General features: G+C 38.0%; 2 protein-coding genes across 2 annotated transcripts; both read right to left on the bottom strand.

Moving 5' to 3' along the window:
• Nucleotides 1-14,417: 14,417 nt before the first annotated feature.
• On the bottom strand, nt 14,418-15,584 carry LOC145064309 (uncharacterized). Its single transcript, XM_079011784.1, has 2 exons — nt 14,898-15,584; nt 14,418-14,429 (listed from the first exon to the last, which is right to left on the bottom strand). Exons 1-2 carry the CDS (start codon nt 15,582-15,584, stop codon nt 14,418-14,420), a joined length of 699 nt encoding a protein of 232 aa, XP_078867910.1.
• A 1,403-nt stretch (nt 15,585-16,987) lies between these two features.
• Nucleotides 16,988-18,441, bottom strand: LOC145064308 (uncharacterized). The gene is made up of 2 exons (XM_079011782.1): nt 17,671-18,441; nt 16,988-17,596 (listed from the first exon to the last, which is right to left on the bottom strand). The coding sequence occupies exons 1-2, from the start codon at nt 18,439-18,441 to the stop codon at nt 16,988-16,990; spliced, it is 1,380 nt and encodes a 459-aa protein (XP_078867908.1).
• Nucleotides 18,442-23,062: the final 4,621 nt, after the last annotated feature.

The following is a 23,062-nucleotide window of genomic DNA, read 5'->3' as shown; positions in this document are numbered from 1 at the left end:
TCTATCTCAATCTTGTGCAAAAATGAACCTGCACTTCTGATTCTTGAGATATTTCTAACGGAAACCCTCAGGGTCGGGGAGATAGGTTTCACCAGACGAGTGTTGGACTATCTCAGGAGGTGGTTCTACTATTTTTATGCGAGATAGTATTCGTGGAACACCTAGTAGTCCAATGAATCTCTAAGGCATGTCCTATTCTCCAATGTGTTGGTTTATTTTAGTGCGGAAAGCGCGTGCTCTTGTATAACCCATCGACTAACACCTAGACTGGTGTCAAGTCTATAATCTCTTCAGGATCTGGGTTATAAAGCTCAACGCAACCTACTCTCGCACTTTATTCAAGTATTCTTGGCTGCGGGGGTTATCCAGTGGTTCTCGATATTCTAGTGTTCACTTCGTAGAATGCAGTCTATCGTCTACAAGGCGACGGTGATTTCCTCCATGCGAGAGGGCGGAGGGTCCTAGGCACTACTCGTCGGTAACAGGGTGGACGAAGTGCCTGAGTAGTGCGAACATCGTCTGCAACTACTCTCCCGAAGGTTCTGAGTTTTCTCGGTCTAGGTCCAATCTAGTGAGTATAGGGTTCCATCACTCGGAAATTTAATCTCCTCATCCACTCTTCTCAGAGTTTAACCTATCGTAGCTTCCAGGGATACGGTATATCCGCTGAGATGCCTATTTCTAGGAATTAAGTGTGAGTGGATGGTCGTAGTCAATGTCCTTGACTCTTACGACTTAGATTTCCTTACCAACCGAGGGTGTTAGCAACTATGCTGGCTTAACCGGGATGACAACAAATTTCGGATTTGTGGTCATTATAGTAGCTTAACCCGCCATGCTTCTCTTGACTCTAGCTCCCATTCCGTGGGATAGGATGAAGGATTTTACTATGAGGTTCGTGGTAGAGCTCATACTTGGCTTAACCACTAATACATGGTGTATGCAAGCCGTATATAATTGAGGTCGGCAGGATGTTCAGTTGTGCGACTCCACCCCAGACCCACAACCCAACGAGGAACAGGGAGTAGGGAGTAAGAACACATCTTAAATCTTTTTGATCTCAATTATATACCACTCTTATGTGTATAATCAGTTATAGTAGTTAGTCCCATGAGTTCTATCCTCTGGGTTCACGAACCTGATTTGCGAGGTGCGAAGGGTCTCTCTGGGTTTCAACGGTGTCTGCTTCGGATGGTTATCGTCTTCTGAAATGCCTGCAGTGCCTTTCACTTTGGTTTCTATATGTCTAATAAGGGTTGGTTAACAGAGCGCAGTACCCTTCTCTTGGGTACTTCGGAAGGTTTGAAATAAGAGTGACGACTGACGGATCGTCTTAGTCTTTATTATTTTTATTTTATTTAGGTTCGAAAGAACCTTCATGTTGCACCTAGCAAAATAGTTCCCGGCATATACCATGATGATGGTAGCTACACTTGCCATAGTGGGGAAGGCTTCCTAGGTATGGTCTTCTTGAAGTCGAGATGGAAAGGCTGGCAGGGGTATTGACTGTCTCAGCTCGTTGCCCTTCGGAAGGTCCTTGAGCCGAGGTACTTCCCTCCTCGATCTTGATCTTTCTCTTCAGTGGATTTGGTTGAGGTTCTCGGGTGGCTGGTATACAGAGGTTGGTTTCTACTGTCCATTACTTGGATCGGGATTCCCGATAGGGATTTTGCTAACATTGGCGTTGTTAGCATTTAGTTGAGCCATGACAGCTGCAATGGCTGCCGAGATTGCAGCCTGGAACGTAGCTTCATCGAGTAAGAGAGTCGGTTTCTTGCCAGTGGATGGGTTACGCTTCTTCGGAGGCATGGTTTTTCCTATACGGAAAAGAACACAAGATGATGAGAGACGATGGTTAACCTTGGACATAACTGTCCTTACTGTATTAGGCATAAATTTTTCCCGTGCTTCGGATATTGATTGTTTGAGTGTCGACCTACATCCCTATGATGTAGTACTGGTATTCAAGGTAGGAGTAAGAGTGTCGGAAAAAGCCATAAGATGGGAGTCGTTCCTACTAAGTTACCTTTATACTGGGAAAGGTTTCACTCTCCGGCTTGGAAAGATTTGAGAATAGTTGGGAACGAAGGCCGCGGGAAGAAAGGCTCATGAAAACTTATGGCTAAACACTCTCAATAGAGGTGCGGGGATCCGCTCTAATCGTATTACTTGCGACAAGAAAAGACGTTTTACCTAACACATAGTGTGAGTAATGTGATCACTAACTCATTAAATTGTATCATTTTATGGGTGTATTAGCGTGACGAACACGAGGAAAAGACATTTCTCAGGTTCCATGTACTGGCTCCCTCTATCTACCTCATATCTTTGACTGGGACCGGCGTTGGTTTTCTTTAGGGTAGTTACCTAGGGTTTTCTTCTTGTATGGACACATTTGAATCTCTACACCGCCTTTCTTCTAATCCCGACTTTGAGTGTCATCGCTTCAGGATGGATGACTGGAAATCTCGGAAGTTTAGGTAGATTTCCCACCGATGTCCCTAAAGAGATATAGGCACTTGGTGATTTCAATAGTCTCGACCTAGTTCACTTATTTCCGAACTGGAAATCTTCTTAATGAACCTCTTATGGGTCTGAATCAACTCTTCTGTCAAGAACTGAAGTGGATAGGGTTTTCTACAGGGTTCGTGTGAGAATGGAAATGTCTAAAGAATCCTAAGAGATTATTAACATTTCACTGGGTGATCCATATTGAGTCCTGCTACGATTACATAGGGTATAGAAATCATATATAACTTAGATCCGATAGGCCTTCGAATATGTGATACTACTCTATATCCACATCCCAACAAGGAAAAGGAAGTAGAGCGAAACCACACATTCTTAGCCTATGGGATCCTTATTATATATAACCTTGGGAGTATACCCTCTGTAATTGTAGGTATATCAATAAGGATCTTTTTAGTTCTTCACACAAGGTTATCTATAGATCCTAAAATACCCCTATGGTATTTTAATTTCTTGTTGGTTTCTTATCTTCGGAATTTGATTCTGGGATTAATGTGAGTCTTTTAGTATTCCAAAATACTCCCATAGTATTTTAAACTTTATGTTAGGCTCTAGCATTCCTAGTTGGTAAGTTTCAGACCTGTTGCAACACCACTATCACTCCCAAGCACACGTTCATCGCATCTCGAATAAATGTAGTTGATCAGGTTACATTTATTCCAGCTTACGATTACATAACTGCCCAGGTTTGACGATAATGCTCAACATCCGAGGACTTTTATTCTTGTTCTTCTTGTGATACTTGTGTTCGAGTGTTTAGATTCTGGATTTTCTTATACTTTGGTATAATATGGTTATATTTTTAAGTATAATTCTTGGTCAGAGTGTTTTATCCCTATGTATTTATAGGCTATATATCTTTTATGAATTGATATACTTAGCTCACTATAAACAATGCGCTAATACCAATCTGTCACACCCCAAAACCGGAACGGCGGAAACATTTTGGGGTGGATGACGTCATGTCAAGTATCACAACATATGCAGTATAGTAATAAAAGTACAACAATCATTGCATTAATAGTAATAGTTTTACATGGTTTACACTACATAGAAACATCAAAGTAATACAAGTAGTGATATAGATGCAGCTTGGTACTAAACTGTCTTCCCCAAAAGCTCCTGGGATGTAACTGTCTATTGCTGACCTGAGAATACAAGTTATTTTGAAAGCGAGTATCAAAATTTTTATAAATGCTGGTGAGTTCATAAGTATTTAGTGTCATTTGTGTAAGTAAGCATTTTATTCAAAATAACTTTATGATAAGTAGTAGTTTAGAGTTTACAGTGTATTAGCGTCCTTTCTAGAAAATCATATATTTTCTAAATGAAAGCAGTCTTCTACTAAGACTTGACAGTGTTATGTTGTAAAAAGTAATTTTCCCTTAAACACTATTATTACCAAAATACGGTATTTGATTTTAAAGAAAGTAGGAGAATATTAGGGAAAATAACATATGCCTCAGCAGTGAATACTGCTGACTAAGGCAAAAGAAATCATAGACTCTAGGAGAGTATCGACTGATCGACACGCTTGGCTCAGTCTAACAAAAGGAGATACTGACCCCAGACGGTATCAAATGAATGATACGTCTAGCAAGGTCTAAAATAGAGAGACACAGACCCCAGAGAATATCAATTGAATGATACGTCTATCAAGGTCTAAAAACAGTTTACACAGACCCCAGTCAGTATCAATTGAATGATACGTCTAGCAAGGTCTAAAAATAGTGAATACAGACCCCAGACAGTATCAAATGAATGATACGTCTAGTAAGGTCTAAAACAGTGAATACAGTGTTAATTCACGTTACCTTAAGGCCATAAATTATAAGGTAACCCCGAGAAACTCGTAACCATACTGATAGACACTAGAGAACTTGACGCCCTGCAAGCGTCGGAAAGAATGTGACATTTGTCACCCCTTGGCTTGGTAGGCCATGGACTGTACCTAGCAGTCAGGGTGTGGAGGTGTCAATCCCGTATAGATCTATACACACAATGCCCGCTCTCCCTACAGGAGACTCTCGTTACCAACTAGACAACGGAGAAGGCCGTGTCTTGAAGATGCATCTCGTATAGTGAGTTCTGATGTAAAATACTGGACTAATGATAGAGACTCATAACTGAACCGACCGATGTAAACCTTCATGTCTATACATGTATACATGATATATAATTAATGATTAAACGAACTTCGGACAGATATCCGGTCCCACCAGACCACATCCAAACGAGGAAAAGGAATAGTGCGACCTAGCCTTCCTAAGTCATTTAAACATTTTTTTACATAACTATGCAAGTACAGGCATGCATTTAACGATGTGGAAGCATTTAACTAAGTAGAAGCGTTAACAAAGTAGAAGTGTTTCACGAAGTAGAAGCGTTTCTCGAAGTAGAAGTGTTAATAAAGTATAAGCGTTTACGAAGTAGTAGCATTAATAAAGTAGGAGCGGTTCACGAAGTAGACACGGTAATAAAGTAGAAGCGTTTACGAAGTAGCAGTATTAACAAAGTAGGATCGTTTATAAAATAGAAGCGTTTACGAAGTAGTAGCATCTAACTAAGTAGGAGTATTCAAAGAAGTAAAAGCATATCAAAGTAGTAGTATCTAACGAAGTAGAAGTATAAAAACATGGAAGAAGTCCTTGATGAAAACATTGGAAAACTTTTATACGTAAGAAAATCATGGCTTGGTATTCTTTTGTAAAATAAGTTTGAAAACCTTTAGAAATCCTTTGAAAACCTTTCATAAACCTGTTTTGAATGTAATCTCGAATAAACAATATCGGTAGAGAGAACCTTTGTTTAAAACAGCACGAGAGATAATTTGAGAAAAGATTTAAACAAGTAAAAACGTTTTGGAAAACCATTTATAGTATCATACTTGGTAAAACAGTTGACAGTGTAGTAAATCCTTGTGCATGCGGGTTATCAATCGCATGTGATTGATATGATAACTGGCATGTTTTAACTTGTATTCCCCCTCATAAAAGCATGTAAAAAAATTTAAAAGGTTAATTCAGGGGTATGAGCTCACCTGTTGTAAGTGGATCCGACGAAGGTGCCGGTTGGGTGCTCGGTGTCAAGTAAAGACTTGAACACACTTAGTGACCTATTAACATATAATGACATATGTTTACATACAATTAGTAAATATAATACTAATTAAACACGTATACGCATCCTAAAGTGCGGAAAACACTTTGATTAAGTGCTAGGGGCGTCCCGGGTAACATCTATGAGTATGTATGGCCTAGATAGGGAGTTTACCCTTCAAGAGTAAACTCTTTATAGAGTTCACGGCCCTAAGACCATATCCCCATGAGTTTACAGCTGTAAACTCATGGTGGTGTGTTCTAGGATGCTAAATGGTCTTATCTCACTCATAGAATTAGGCTAGGTCCAAATATAAGGCATATGAAGGTGTTTAAAGCTCTAAAGGGACCATTTGAGGAGTTTACGGCCGTAAGCTCCTATATGCATATTCTTTTTGTGTTTTAAGGTCTTAAATGGTAGGAAATAAAGTTCTATGCATTTTTCCAAGTCAAATGAAGAAGTTAGGGCATCATTTGGGCACTCTTTTGGAGTTTACGGCCCATGGACCAATTCTATGGGGGTTTACGGCCGTAAACTCCTAAGTCCATGGTTTCTTTAATGTTTAATGCCTTTACTTCAATGGTGGTTACTTCTAGAATTTTCCAAGGCCATAGGAGGCATTTCTAACACCTTAAAAGGTGTTCATGGCCCTTGAAGAAGGGTTTACGGTCCAAGAGGGTTCTTGGGCGTAAACTCAAGTTTACTCTCCATATCATAAGGTTTTGGTGTTCTAAGCTTGAAGGTGTAAGTCCACAATTCATATCTAAGCTCTAGGGGTAGTTTAGAGGGGTTTTGGGGCTTAAAACCCCACTTAAGGGTGTTCACGGTCCAAGAGTGTTCTTGGGCCGTAAACACATCACTTGGCTCCTATTTGATGTCTTAAACACGAATTGGCATGATAACTAAGCTATACAACAAGTTAGGATAGATTACTTACTAGTTTGGGGCTCGGAATGGACATCCACTCACCCTTATATAGGGGTTTGAGTTGGGGCTCAGTGGAAATCTACCCGATACTGCCGTTAAACGGGGCTTTTGGTCGCACTCGATTAAATGGTCGTATTTTGACTTCGTTGAAACTAAAATTTTTCAAGGGAATATTGGGGTGTTTCTTAGTTATCTCAACCCTTACAAAGTCAATATAAAAGTCCCAAATTAATTAACCTCTTCCAAAAGGTTAACGGACGATTTATAAAGCGAGGCTATTTAACGGAAGGAGGGGTTAAGAATGACGGAATAAATTTCGGGTTGTCACAATATAAGTTTAAATCACACACATACCCTCGGTCTTGGGATTTAAGACTACATGACTTTTTATAAGGAAAATAAAGGATTTTTCTTGAGGTATACATTACAAAGTACCAGGTTTACACATAATGGTTTTTATAATATTAAAATTGCATTTCATCTAGAATTGTTAGTCTTCAGCTATAATTGCTAAGTGTACATGTTAGAGTTATATATGAATTTAGTCGCAATCGACTTAGAATTTGTGTTTGGTTGTGGACCTAGGGCAGACCCATTATATTCGACAGTTTATTTAACTTAAATTTTATATAACTTATATACATTTGGTGATTATAGAAGGAATCTATGGGTATTTCTAGGGTACATTATTGAATAACATAGGAGCTTTCATTTCACACTTAATAAATGAAATATTGAATTTTCTGGAATTATACTCTATCGCATTTACAAGGAAAATGCATTCTTTCTCAAATAAAACTCTTATGAACTCACCAACTTAATTGTTGACACTTTTTCGAAACTACTTGTATTCACAGGAAATCAGTGAACCAGGTAAACAACCGCTTTTGAGGATGGGATGCTCAGACGTCAAACATTTCATTTTGTCATCATCATGTAATTGATTTCGAAACATGTGAACACATACTACGATGTAAATTTTTCAGATATATTTATGATGGTTGTATTTACTTTGAGCACTATTATACTCGTTATGATACTACACATGAAGTCCGCTACACCCGGACGTTTCCGCCATCCTTAGTTTGGGGTTGTGACAGATTGGTATTAGAGAATTATTTATAGTGAACTAAGTATATCGAAGCACATAAGATATACAAACTATAAATGCATTGGGACTAAAGTCTCTGATTTAACATTTTCAAATAACTATACTTTTAGAAATGAAATAGTTTTTGGTCAAAAAAGTATAAATACATGCGCACGTACTAGTATAGTATCATATCTAGGAAAATACAAAAGTAAAATGAGGAGTTGGACACTACGAGTAGGCATTGGGATATGTAATCAGACTTGAGATGAATATAGCCTGGTCAACTATATTTATCCGAGGTGTGACTGATGTATGTCGGGGAATGGTTGTAGTGAGTAACAAGCCTAAAAACTTCCCATACAACAAAATCATTAAGAACCAAACATAACATTTAAAATACTATAGGAGTATTTGGTGGTACTATAACTTATGTGAAAACTAAACAGATTCTTGCTAGTAGATCTACAATCACTAAGTGGATACGCTAAAGTTATATATAACTTAGATATCATAGACTTAGAATCTTGATCATTGCTTTACTTCATGTTCGTTGTTTGGTTGTGGTTTTGGAGTATGATCACTTATTCGAAGGTCTATCATATCTTTTGTTTTATGTAACTGGTATGCACCATGTCATTATAGAAGTAACTAAGGATGATCAAAACACTATAAGTATTTCTAGGAATATCATTATTATATGCCTCTTACCCCACCACTATTATCGCACATACATCATGGCAAGATTTTATTTACCAGGAGACCCCTACTTTCCGAACCCGGAAAGTTAGTTGGTGATTACAAAAAAAGTCAGAAGTGGAGCCAGAGGTCGAAAACTCTCCTTACATAGCCAGGGATCTCGCGAACTGTTTCGACTACATCAAACTTGTGCCCCATTGGGCAACATTGATCGAGGGGTGGAGTCGCTAGTAGGGACAACGATCGCTATTTGGAGACCAACGAGGTTGCAGTAACCTCAAACATTAGCGACCAAAACAGGGAGACTGCGAATTGAGTTCGGGAACTGCGTGCTACTAAAGACGCTACCATCTCAAAAAACCAAGACATGGAAAGAGACTACTATTTCAAAGACCAACTCGTTAAGGACCTTTTCGCCACTTGGGCGAAGGCAAGAGAGCGTCAGGATAAACACTCGACACTCGAAGAGAGAGTGGTCGCAGCCGAGCATAGGTTGGCAGAACTACATGATGCATCGACTTCGTTTCAAGCACCACGGGGGACGTATTATCTTGAGCAAAGTTCATGTTACTTACAAGACCTCGTAGATAAGGGCTATGAGTGTGCGTTGGTGCTACTCTCCTCCATGTGTAAGCTCGACCCTGCAAATTGGTGATTTCACTAGTCGAGCGATGTATTTGTGGTCCGAACTTTCCTTGCAATGATGTGGTGTAGACCTGCATCAGGCACAAAAATTTCTCTAAAACTAAATATACTAGAATCATACAAATAAAATGGAATGCGTATTATTTCATTGGGAACAATATTACCAAAAAATCATAAGTTTATTATGTATAGACTCTCGCTATGAATTTTTTTCAGAACACCATAGAAATTGGAACATGATACACTCAGAACTAAGATAAACTTAGTTAGATAAACCACGACGTCTAAATCCTTATTCAAGACTCATTACCATCGCACCTTTTTAAACGTCATGGTCGAAAGGTGCCTTTTTCGTAGGTCTAGAGGATGCGATCATACCAGCACTAATGCACCAGATCCCATCATAACTCCTCAGCTAAGTGTGTTTCGACAAACATAATCCTAGGATGGGTAAAACTTAACACCCGTACAAAACCTACTTCTACCCACTACCATAACTCCATCTCAGGAACGTTAGTAGAAACATAGAGAATAGTTCTGTAAAGTGCGAAATGTATATATGCTTATATAAGTGGTAAGGATATAACTAGAGATAATCATCCCCACTCATAAAATTGTTTCTCCCCATGCAATAGGGTTATGTCTTCACAAGGAGGTAACCAGACAACAGGAAAGGCATCAATCCTGTAGATAGACTCTGGTACTTTTCAAGCTACGGTCAAGGCAGCCGTGACAGCTATCATGGTGCAACTCAGTGCTAACAATGCCAGCAGAGGTGAAGGCAGTGTTGGCAATTCTAGCCACAGTAATAATCAAGAACACCATCGGGTGTCTACCAAAGTAAACACCTCAGACCACAAACCCAAGAGAACGAAACAAAAGTTTCGGGACAAAAAGAAGTGTAATCTATCTCCAAAACTCGCTAAAAGACAACAATCCGTGGCTGCCCCTATAATTACAATAGAAGTCCGACTCATGCCTCAACACTAGCACAAGGTTTTTCACTCAAGCACCGGTCAGACAATATATGGGAACACTTCGAAAGTGTAACAATTGTTGCTACCATCACAATAGGGTTTGTCGGGTGTCGCACTGTAAAAACTGCAACCAGAACGGACATACTTCCCGCTTCTGCAGGACCCAGACCCAGCACATCACCTCAATCACCAATCCTAGTGTAAGTCCAGTATGCCACATATGCAGTGAAACGGGACACTTCAAAAGGGACTGTCCAACTGAGAGGAATAACGGAGGAGCAGGAGGAGTGTGACAACCGAACCAGCAGAAGCAACAAGGAACCTTATTAGGACTTTTAGGATCGTTTCAAAAACAATACAAGCTATGTAACGTATGTTTGGATGATTTTGATATGTTTGCTAAAATTACTGTCTTTCAAAAAGATAGTTAAAATACTCTCTTGTTCAGTCGAATCAAAACACTTATATATGACCTTAGGATCATTATAGGTAAGTTGGGATGACTTGGTGTGTACATCCGGGTTAAGTTTAATACATCATACTTAAGGTGAATAATTCCGTCCAAATTCTTGTCCCATGTCTAGTAGTGGGGAAAGGGTAGATCCACTTACTCGACGGTTTCATCATTACCAAATTGCATACGACTTGCATATAGTGATCGATCATAGAGAGATCTGTCGGGGATCATAATATAAAGTATCATTACTAGCAATCAGAAGACACTTACTACTAGTACTAGCTGCTTTGGTATGAATCATTTGAAGTAACAATAACATCGACCAAAACAGAACACACTGACAAGAAACACAGGATGCACTATCACTCTAATGAATATCTCTTACGAATACGACTTAATACATGTGTCATCGAGAAAATTTGATGTCTTCATTTGATATGGATTGGGTTGGGTTATCACCTTGTCAATTGCATATGTTACGAGAAGACCCTCCACCTAACCAGCTGAATATCGAAACCTTCGTCTCTCATAACCCTAAATCTGACTCTGACCCTCGGGTCATCCTTCATTGCGACACCCCAAAGCACTCTGTGGAGGTGTATTATACCTTCTGAAACCTTTTCAAATTATTCCTAGTAAACCCTTCAAGAATATCACTCGTATAGCATGTCAAGATCAAGCACGGAAGCTTGGGACGAATACGGTTAGTCTATCACTACTAAGTGTATACGCAAGGACAATATATAATTAAGATTCTACGGACATTAGATGTGTGTTTCCGCCCTATTTCCTGTTCCTTGTCTTGTTGTGGACATGGGGCAGAGTCACCCATCCTACTGTCTGACCAAACCTAATTACATATGACCTATATGCACGAGTTAATGATAGATGGACCCGGTACGAGTCCTACCAGGAGCTTCGGGACAAGAGCTACACAGATAAGCGACGCAAACCCTCGGAATTGCGGGTTGGTGACCGAGTTCTACTTAAGGCCTCACCGTTGAAAAGAATGATATGTTTCGGTAAACATGGGAAACTAAATCCAAGGTACAATGGGCCATTAGAAATCCTTGCCAAGATTGGCCCAGTGGCATACAAACTCCAACTACCACAAGAACCTAATAATGTACATCCAACCATCCACGCGTCAAATTTAAAGAGTCGCAAAGGTCACAAACAAAGTCTCTCGCAATCTCTCTCACTCTCTCTCTCTCTCTCTCTCTATCTCAAATATCTCTCAACTGTCTCCTAAATCTCTCTCATAGCCTCCCTCATCTTTTTATTATCATTCGAGACATCCCCACTCTTAACGGAGCCCAAAGCCACACATGACGGGAAGATTATTGGTGAAACAGCTCTTTAGAAGCAAAACACTCTTAGAGGCGAAACCCTAAGAAGCCTCCCGGACCGAAACTTCTCATAGACCGAACCTGCTTGGACCGAACTGCTGAAGAACCGAACCTCTGGCGAGCCGAAGCGGATCTGAGACCGAACCCGACAGCCTTCGCCTTCACCTTTGCCCCCTCGCTTTCGTTTCCTTCTGACGGCCTCACCTGCGAGATCCCTCGGTCGAACCTCCTCTCGGTTCTCATCAACAACCGAACACTCCCTTCAGTTCTAAGCATCCAAGTACCGAACCTTCAGCCCTGAACTTGGATTTTTGCAGTTTTCGCATCTTTTCCCAGTGTTCGACCCCGACTTCGTTTTAAGCTCGTTTTTCATGAGTTTAACGTGGGATTTTCACCCAAACTCGTATTTTGGCATATGAGACCCTATATATTCATATTTTAATCAGTTTTGAGGGAAAATATTAGTCTAAGAATAAAATCTATTGGATAAGATATTGAGGTAGAGTGTTGACTTTTCCATAAATCTATGACCCAAGCAACCTCCCATACCCACTCCATGTCACTATTTCCACCTTGCTATAGTCAATTCGAGATCTTCCCATACCTTCATCAAATCTCTTCCATCAGCCCACTCTCAAATCCCTCACTCTTCCATCTATAAACCCCACTCTCCTCCTCCCAAGATACACTTTCACTTCCTCTTGTATTCTCTCTAGAAACTCGAGTTCCTCCAGACCCTAGTCCTTCCCCTTTTGCTGGTAAGTAAATTCATCCTACACCTGATTATCTTACATCCTTTAACTCAAAACATGGATTCCTTACACAAATATCATCATATTTGTTCATAGAATCTTCGAATCTTCAAGCAACTCCCAAGTGTTCTTGACTTGGAAACTTCTTCTCTTCTTCATCCATCCTAAGAGATCACTCAAGGTGAGTTCATACACCCACATTTTCATGTTTTCTTCAACTTTTATGGGGGGAATACAAGTTAATACACCAAAAACATTACTAAATTCAAACAACAGCTCTCATCAGAAAAGTTGAGTCCTATTCACGGACTGTTTTAACCAACATAGACTTACTATCTTTCAAAACGGTTTAATATTCAAATATTTCAGGTTCATACCTTTAAAATGACTACTTTCACATCTCCATACGATTTGTTTAGAATTTATGACGATTTTTACAAAACCGCCTATCATTTCAGAAAAGAATTCGGACCAGTCGTGAATATGGACATTATCAGACAAGTTAGGGACTTCTAAAAATCATGATAAAAGTTATGAATAAACTAGACACATTTTCTATACTCTCAGAGTTTACGGATTCAGTTTTAGACATCTTATGATTTTTCTATGTTTTTTTCTAAAACAGTGCAGACATGTTAAAGACTACTTACATAGCTTACAATATTAACAACACTTTGTAGTATGTTGAGCAAAGTGCATAATAATAAGTTTCTAAATTTTGGATGCATTTCTTGTTATCTTATCATCATAAAGAGAAAGTAGTCATTCATGATAAGGATTTTCATTCATTTCGAACACATACAATAAACTACAATAAGTATAGTTTACGGATTTTACAATACAAGCATACTACATGAAAAAGGATTTACTCTCAATACAAACGGGTTTTTCCTATACTACATGATAAACTATAATAGTAATAGTTTATGGATTTCACATCACGAACTTATTACACAAAGGGTGATTTCACTTCCACCACAGAAAAGGTTTTATATTCAAACTATACGTAAACTAGTTAACGTAAGTTGTGAGACAATTCTTCAATTGTACTCTTAGAGTACAAGTTAAAATTCTTGTTTAGTTATAACCAAAATCTCTTGTAGGGAGAGCGTGATAATTGTGTATAGATCTATATTGGGATTGACACCCCACACCTTGCTGCTAGCTACAGCGGGACCTGCAGGTCTACAGGTGACAAAAGTCATAGGATCTTGACGTCTGAAAAACGTTGGAGCAGGTTAATTCTAGTTATAGTATGGTTATAACGACTCACATAGGGAGTTTTTCGAAAGATCCAAAGCTCAGCAAACTATATTAAAAATAAAATAATACAAACAAAAAACAAAACAACACAACCCCTAACAATTCCAACCAATCCAAAGCCAACTACCGAGCCATTTCTTAATCCTCAAATACCTCCCAACTCTACCCCACAAACACTTACAGGCCCTAGAAATAGTCCAAGGACTTATTATAAGTGGGAAAAAAGGTAACTTCAACCCCTTGCAAAACCAAAACCATAACATACCAAAAAAACTCCTGCAAGGGGCAAGGCCCTTAAAAAAACCCACAGTCCAATAGACTAAACCTAAGGCCAAACCCAACAACTAGACCATCAAATACAAACTACAAAAATCACCAATATTAACAAACATATTACAACACAAGTCTCCAACTCTAAGACTTAAGAACAACCAAAAATTCATACACCATCTTCTAATCCCTTGCTTCCAGAAATCAGCATTCCATCTATTACTCCTCAGCCACACAATTTGGATCTTGCACCTACAAATCTCTCTAATACCCATCTGGAGGATGAAATACTGCCAACAACTATCACACCAGTCCACACACCATCTCCAGTCAGTTCTCCAGCCATGACGATGAGTAAAATCACTTCTCAACCTGTACAACAGAAACATCAAATAGCACATGTACAATAAAACCTTCCAAAAACAGTCAAACCAACCAGTCAACCAAACAAAAATCATGAGCAGTTGCAGACTAGACATGGCATCAATCACATGTCTAGGAACCTCAATTTGAATAACTAATGATCATATCCAAAATGAGATCCCTACATGTACAAGTCACACTATCTGAAAGCAAGCTTCCGAATAAGTAACAGATTCCGTCAATTCCTTTATGATTATAATACTCAGCCACAAACTTACTCCAAAACCCAATTTTCATCATCCAACTAACCACTCTCACAGCCTCCACAATCCAAAATCTTTCAACACTCCCAAACTACTAATCAACATCATTGAACTCATTCCATTTATTTCTCCTACATATCCCATTTATTCCCCATTCTTTAAAAACCTTCATATTATCCTCATTTTAATAAATTTCCATCCCCATCAATTTAACCTTTATCTCATGCTCAATAAAGGAAACAACCTCCTGCCAATTTCTATTTAGATTCCTAAACAGCCTGGCATTTGTCTCCCTCCACAAATGCGCCACACATCCAGCAAGCACCAATTTCCTTATCAAAACAACAATAGACTTCCCTTTGACAAGATTACAAAACTTATTAACTAAATCATTCCAATTATCCAAAATGAATATGATCCCCATTTTATTATGGAAATGCTTCCAAATTTGCATAGAATACTCACAGCTGAAAAATAAATGATCATGCGAATCACACACATTGCTACAGAAAGGACAAAGTAGATTACCATTTAATTCCCAACTCTTAACTCTATCCTGAGTTTTCAGCTTCCCCAAAATAGCCATCCAAAGAATAAAAGCATTCATTGGTATATTATTATTGAACCATACCAATCTAAACCAAGGAACCTTGGGCCCAAAAAAGTTCAAATTCTTCCAAACCTGATTGCAAGATAACTTCCGACTAACCCCTTCCTTATCTCTCCAAATGATTCCATCAGCTTGATCCCTTTCACTCCTAAACATGGGACCATCCTCTAATCCTGGAAATTGTTCAACCCAATCAATAGTCCAGCAGTAATCACCATTCACAAGAATATCACTCACTTTAGATAGCTCATTGAATCCCCTACTAGTCCATCCTCTTCTAGGGAAAATCATACTTAAAATACAAATTGGGTGCCACCAATCATGCCACAGGGATGTATTTTCACCAGTACTATACTCGCAACAACATAAGGTCTTAAGATTTTCCAAGTAATAAGAAATCTCTTCCAAGTCCATTTCATACTATCTTTTAGTAAAATGTCCCAAAAATTCCTTTTCTTAATATGAAACTGATAAACCCATCTCACCCATAAGGATTTATGATTATTCATGATATTTCAAACATGCTTAGCTAACAAAACATCATTCCACATTTTTAAATCTTTCAACCCTAAACCACCAAAACATTTTGGTTTACACCCCTCTTTCCAGCTAACTTTAGCTGAATCACCCCCACACCACAAGTAACCACGAAAAAAAAATTCAATCTCCTTAATGGTACTCACTGGAATCTTAAAAACCGATGCCCAGTAAATACACATGGAATTCAAAACTGACATAATAAGTTGAAGTCTACCAGCATACGATAGAGTTTTAAACTTCCAACTTAAAATTATGAATTTGAATCTATCCACCAACCATTTACAATCTCTAATAAACAGTTTATTAACAAATAAAGGAACTCCTTAATATCTAAAAGGAAATTTACCAACCTCAGATGGCAAAATACCAATCAGTGAATTCCTCAACTCCGGCTTAACACAACTAAAAAAGATTTGACTTTTTGTCATACTAGCATTAAGACCCGAGACATCCCTGAACAAATCCAACGATTTTTTAACAACTCTAGCAGATCTAATTTGTCCACTGCAAAACACCAACAAATCATCAGCAAAGCATATATGAGTAATTTTTTGGAATCTGCACTTGCTATGATATTTGAACCCAGAGCATTCTTCAATGTTTCTTTTGATAATCAGATTGAATACTTCCATGACGAGAGTGAACAAGTAAGGCGATAAAGGATCCCCCTGACGCAATCCCCTTTTTCCCTTCAAAGAACCCATTATCCTCACCATTCACACTAATCATAAACCAAGGCGAAGACACACACATCATTATCCACTTGATCATAACTGGATGAAATCCAAACCTATTCAACGCCTTCTCAAGGAACCTCCAATTCACAATGTCATAAGCTTTTTGGATATCGATTTTCAACGTACAATTAGGAGTCCCAACCTTCTTATTATATCCCACCATTAATTCCTGAGCAGGCAAAATATTATCCAATATCGATCTCCCGAGAATAAAAGCCGACTGATTATAATCAACAATGGAACCCAAACTACCTCTAATCCGATTCACAAGAACCTTACTAATACAGTTGTAAATCATATTACAACACGCAATTGGAAGGTAAACTGTGACTTTTCTAGGGCAGTCCACTTTCGGAATCAAAATAATTCTGGTAGCATTAACACATCTAGCCATTTTCCCATTCCAAAGCACTTCTCTCACAACTTTGCACACCTCCGGCCCAACAACAACCAAGAAGCTTTAAAATATTTCAAAGAAAAACCATCCGGTCCAGGAGCCCGGTTATCACTGATCTCAAACATAGTCACTTTAACTTCTTCATCTATAACCATTCTAATCATATCAATAGCAGCCCTCTGATCTAATCGATTGCGAAAAAGATCATCATCAAGTTTATTCAAATCCACATAATGTTCAGTGCCCAAAAAAGCTTTTAAATGATCCAAAAATCTATCTTTCATAGCTTTACCCCGAACCCATCTCCCCTCTTCATCCATAACCAAAGAAATACGATTTTTATTCAATTGACATTTAACAGTTTTGTGGAAAAAACTAGTGTTCTTATCCCCCTCTTTAAGCCATTTAATCTTAGATCTTTGGAGCAACATTTTCTCTTCATCTTCACAAACCTCCATAAATTCCAAAAGCATCCTAGCATGCTCCTCTCTTAACTCAACATTATAGGGATCTTTATCAACTTCAACTTGTTTAGCATTTAAGAAAATCCTTAAATCATGCAAACTCTTCCCATAACACTTATAGAAATTATACAACTTACGGCAAGGGTTCTTCAACAACTTGAGCTTCTGAGTAACTTCGAATAAAAAAAACCACCCTCTATGTTATTATCCCATACTTCCTTAACAATAGGCATAAAAACCTTTTTATCCAAAATGAAGTTAACAAATTTAAATGGATGATTGATTCTAGATAACTTCAAAGGGATATTCAGAATAGCCGGACTATGATCTAAAATTCTGTAAGGTTTAAACACAGCATGCGCCAAAGGAAAATCCTCAATGAATTTAACATTAGCCATAAATCTATCCAATTTCTTCAACATATCATTTACTCCTTTAGGCGAGTTAGACCAAGTAAATTGAAGCCCCAAAAAATTAATGTCCTCAACTTCAATCTGATTTATGCACTCCAAAAAATCAACAACGGCTTCAGGCACTTTTGAAGAACTAACAATGCACTCTAAAAGTTTCATAGCAACATTGAAATACCCTAATAAAGCCCAAGAATTATTATTAACAACAACTCTATGTTTATCCAAATTCTTCCATAAAGATTTTCTATCTATGTACTGGGAAGCAGCATAAACAAAAGAAATATAAAACTCACAATTCAATTCTAAAAATCTAACAAGACAGTGAACAACCTGATCCGATTGGCTTAACACCATCATATCAAACAAATTAGAATCCCAACCAATAATAATTGTCGCTCCAGATCTGCAAATCGAGCAATTAGAAACCCAATTCCAATTACCAAAAACTCTAGAAAAGACGCTGGCCAGATTCACATTACTCACATGTGACTCTAAAATGGCACATAAACCAAGCTTATTCCCTTTAATCACCTCAATCACCTCATTTTGTTTAATCTTTTTATTCAATCCCCTAATATTCCAAGCACCAATATTCATCATTATATAACTTTAGAAATATTAGCATTAACCTCCTCTAATGCTTGAGATATAACCCCCTCTTTTTTTATTCACCTTTCCACTATTCTTTACCATATTTTGGTTCAACTCAGCAGAAATCTGAGTAGGATTACTAGGACTATTTATTGAACTATCATAAATAGTTATGTTCCCCTGCCCCACAATCTTGACATCCTCCTCCATTCTTGCAACAAAATCTTCCACAATCGAGCCTAACACTTCAAAACTATTCTTGCAAGTATCCATATTACTAACTCCATACTTCACTGCATTTCCTCCCTTCAGAATCTCCTTGCTTCCTTTAAATTCTTATCCAAATTAGAATTATCTATTTTACCCTTCACATTAACTTCTTGAACTGTACTAACTTTCTCCATACTATTAGCAGCTTCAAAAGCTTGATTCTTCTCCTTATTCCAATGACTGACACCACGGTTTACCCAATTCCTATTTTTCCCTTGCCCATTGTCTCCTTTATAACCTCCTCTGCCCCTATAATTATTTCCAAACCTTGTATTCCCATTCCTATCCCCATTACCCTATAATTATTCCAAACCTCATCTGCCCCTATAATTAATTTTAGAAACATCAGTGAAACCCTCTTCATCCATAACATTTATACCTTTACTATCCCTTTTGTTATCAATCTTTTCCCCTTCCTTAGGCATATTACCAACATTAATAACTGCAACACAAATTTTGTCCTCATGCCCAAAAAATTGCAATGAGAACACCTTGAGGGTTTCCAATCATATTCCACAGAAAAAGATTGGATGACTGCTGTATTGGTAACAAAATCCCACGTGCTTATATCAATAATATTCTTCCAGCCCTTCTCAACTGACATTTCAATAAGAATTTTAGCATAAGCATTACGCCCCTTATGATCCACACACATCTCTTTAGTAAAAGAGTCAAAAGCTAGGGGTATTCCCAACTTGTGACAACCCGAAATTTTCCATTCAAATCAAACCACATCAATCCAATGGAAGTAGAGCAGTTTCAGTGAAAATTCAGACTTATGGAATAAGTTTGGCAGTTTTAGGGTTTTACACCTAAGGAGTTATTAGGAGAGTGGGCGCACTAGGATTTTGTGCAACACTGTAATTCCATTACTCTAGGTCATTAGAATCCATTCCGAGAATATAAATATTTTCTGCCAAAAATCTCTTGACTATAAATAGAATTCTGAACCAAATTGGTTCATTATTTGATTTCCATTTAGAGAAAAGCCAAATACTCTCTCACGGATCTTCGGGTTTTCATCCCAGATTGTGAGTCTACTTCCCTAAATGTGTTTTAATACTTGTTATATGCTTTATAACATTGTTTGCATGTCCAAAACACAAGATCCGAGAGTTTACCGCCTAAGAACGTTCTTGGGGAGTAAACTCCAAAATCAAGCCTAAAGGCCACCTAGTCCCATTTCCGTGTTAGGCATCTAACTAAGGACTTAGTGTATGATCATTAGAGGCTAGAAACAAATCAAAAGCAAGTAGTTTGAGGAGTTTACGGCCAAGGAACCACCTCTTGGGTCGTAAACTCCAAGTAAAGGGCACAAATGAGTGCCTAGTGATCCTTTAGCCTTAGAACAAGAACCTAGAAGCCTTAAGAAAGTGTTTTAGACCAACAAAACAATTAGAAACCAACTTTGGAAGGGAGTTTACGGCCAAGATGCTCCTCAGGCCGTAAACTCCAAGATTAAGTGCCAAAACCACTTCAAACTCTTCCTAAGGCTTAGTCTTCATTTTTGGCTAGTACCTTAATGTGTTTAGGACCTAGAAAAATCATGAAAAGGATAAATGTTGAAGAGTTTACGGCCAAGAGTATTTCTTGGGCCGTAAACTCCTTTAATGGGGTCAAAGGACACCCTAGACACTTCCTTAGGCCAAGAGACTTTTAGGGCAAGTACCTAGATGAGTTTTGGGCTAGTTAAAATTCTTAGAATCGCATGTGTGAGGGAGTTTACGGCCCAAAGAGTTCTATGGCCGTAAACTCCATCAAATGGTCCCATTTAGTGCCATAAATCTTCCTTAAGCCAATGGTTGAAGCCTAGACTTGTTCCTAGAAATGTTAGAGACTTGAAAGGACAATAAGAACCCTCCCAAGGGAGTTTACGGCCGTAAACTCCAAGGGAAAAGGGTCTTTGGGTCGTAAACTCCCCAAAGGAGTCAATGTGGTGCCCAAACACTTGTATAGCCTTGAAACAATTCCCCTCTAAGGTTGTAGTACTTCTAAACTCCATTTCATGACTTGTTTGAGAGTTTATGGCCAGGAGCTTACTCCCCTGGGCCGTAAACTCTAATGAATATGGTCTTTTGACCTTAAACTTCCATTAGGGGCATTGCACTTCTTTGTTGCAACCCATTAGCCTCCTAGCACTTGACCAAAAGTGTTGTCCTCGCGCTTAAATGTTATTACTTGTATAATTAGTGTTATAATCACTAATTATTTATATACATATGTTTCATATGTAATTAGGATCATTGTGTGTGTCTAAGTCTTCACTTGACACCAAGCACTTGTCCGATCCTTCCGTACGATAACAGCCCGTTCAATTCCAGTCCCATACTGCAGGTGAGTTCATACCCCTTAACTAATGTTTTAAACTGTTTTAAATGTTTTATGGGGGGGATACAAGTAGAATCATGCTACTTTTTATGTCAATCACATGTGATTAGTAAGTAGGATTATATTACTTATTACATCAATCACATGTGATTAATATACAGCATTCAAAAGATTTGGCTACTTATTAGCCGTTTTACCAAATAGTTTCCTTCAAATGATTTTTATAAACATTTTATATGTTTTAAACTACTTATTACACTGTACATCTTACTCTGTACATTGCCTTTCAAACTTATTTACAACTGTGTTTCAAACGATGTTTTCCTTATACTCAAAACTGTTTTATCATACTTATGCCTTTAAATTGTTTTATAGATTGACATCAAGTCGATCATACCTTAAAGTAATATTTCTGTTTCAAATGTTTTACCAAACTTATTTATGCTTTTATATTATAAATTGCATGCCTCTATATGTATAGTTATATAAGAAATGTTTAAAAGACTTAGGAAGACTATCCACCCTATTTCCTTTTCGCGCCTTGAGATGTGGTCTGGTGGGACATTGGGTATTCGTCCGAAGGTCGTTTAAAGATTTGTTATATATCATGTGTACATATAAAGTCATAAAAGGTCTTTCCAATTCATCCTATGCCCTTGGGTAGCAAGGGTATACATCCACGTCCATTCGTACCACTTAGATTACTAGTAAGCTACCATATGGGTAGTTCACGAAGATACTAGAACCATTACTAGAACGCGATATCATACAATGAGTCAGTTCATTCATGAGTCAATACTTTCTAGAACATTACTGTACATTACATATACATCTATACTAGGACGAGAACATATACAATTATACTAGAATGCTTACATTACTATACTTGCTAGATAGAGAGAACACACATTACAGCTAGCACACATAGAACATTACAGCTCATTACATTGCTATACTTGGTAGAACAGTCCATTACATTATAGCTAGAACAGTACACTACATTTACATATACGAGAATACGTCGATTACTATGATTTAAATCGGAGCATGACTTAAAACCTCGTGAATTGAGTTGTGGCCAGAGTCTCTTGAAGGGGGAGCGTTGAGTTTGCGTATAGATTCTATAATGAATTGACTATCCTACGACTTGCTGCTAGCTACAGCCGGACCTGCAAGTCTGCGAGTCCCAAACGTCATACATTGATTTCGACCATCCTTATGTCGATATAATCAGTCCATAGTATGAGTTTGTGTATAGATCTATGTTGGATTGACAATCCTACACCTTGCTGCTAGCTACTGCCGGACCTGCAGGTCTGCGGGTGCCAAACGTCATTTCTTTATTACGACCATTCATTATGTCATTGTTACTAGTCGATAGTATGGCGCAATTTATCACGTAATGCCTTTGCCCAAGATCCGGCCTGAGGTAGTTAGTACGGTAGTAGTCCTTTTAGAGCTACGTTTAGTACTACGTTAATTTTTCCAGTACATATTTTAGTGATAACCTCACTTAAACAAAGTTGTACAAACTATATTTTTGGTTAATTATAGTTATACTTTGGAAAAATACTTACTCTTACAAGAGACACACACACAGAGAATAGTTAAGTCTTGGTAGAAGACTCCTTTTGTTACTAATAGGAATCATAGGGATTTCTAGGGATTTTCAAACATTTACAGTTGAGCTACAAACATTTTCATACTTATACTAGCTTTCTTTCAAAGTAATGTCAAGTCTTAGAAATTATAAGTTTTCACAAATTAAGACACATTAATACTTATGATCTCACCAGCTTTATAGCTGATACTCGCTTTCAAAATTACTTGTATTCTCAGGTCATCATAGACAGGTACCGATGCAAGGAGAAAGGAAGATGAAGCTTATTCAAGACTTATCTTTCATTTTGATTTATGCTTTAGTGTTTATCAAAATTTGACAGAATACAATTGTATAATAATTATTTTATTAATGCAATGGATGATGTTGTTGCTTGTTTACTACTTTACATTGTTGTTGATATTATAC

Source organism: Lactuca serriola, chromosome 7, assembly GCF_051521515.1.
Source record: "Lactuca serriola cultivar US96UC23 chromosome 7, Lser_US96UC23_V15, whole genome shotgun sequence".
Lineage (NCBI taxonomy): Eukaryota > Viridiplantae > Streptophyta > Magnoliopsida > Asterales > Asteraceae > Lactuca > Lactuca serriola.
The sequence above is the reverse complement of the archived record's forward strand: the minus strand, read 5'-3'. Positions and strand labels throughout refer to the sequence as shown.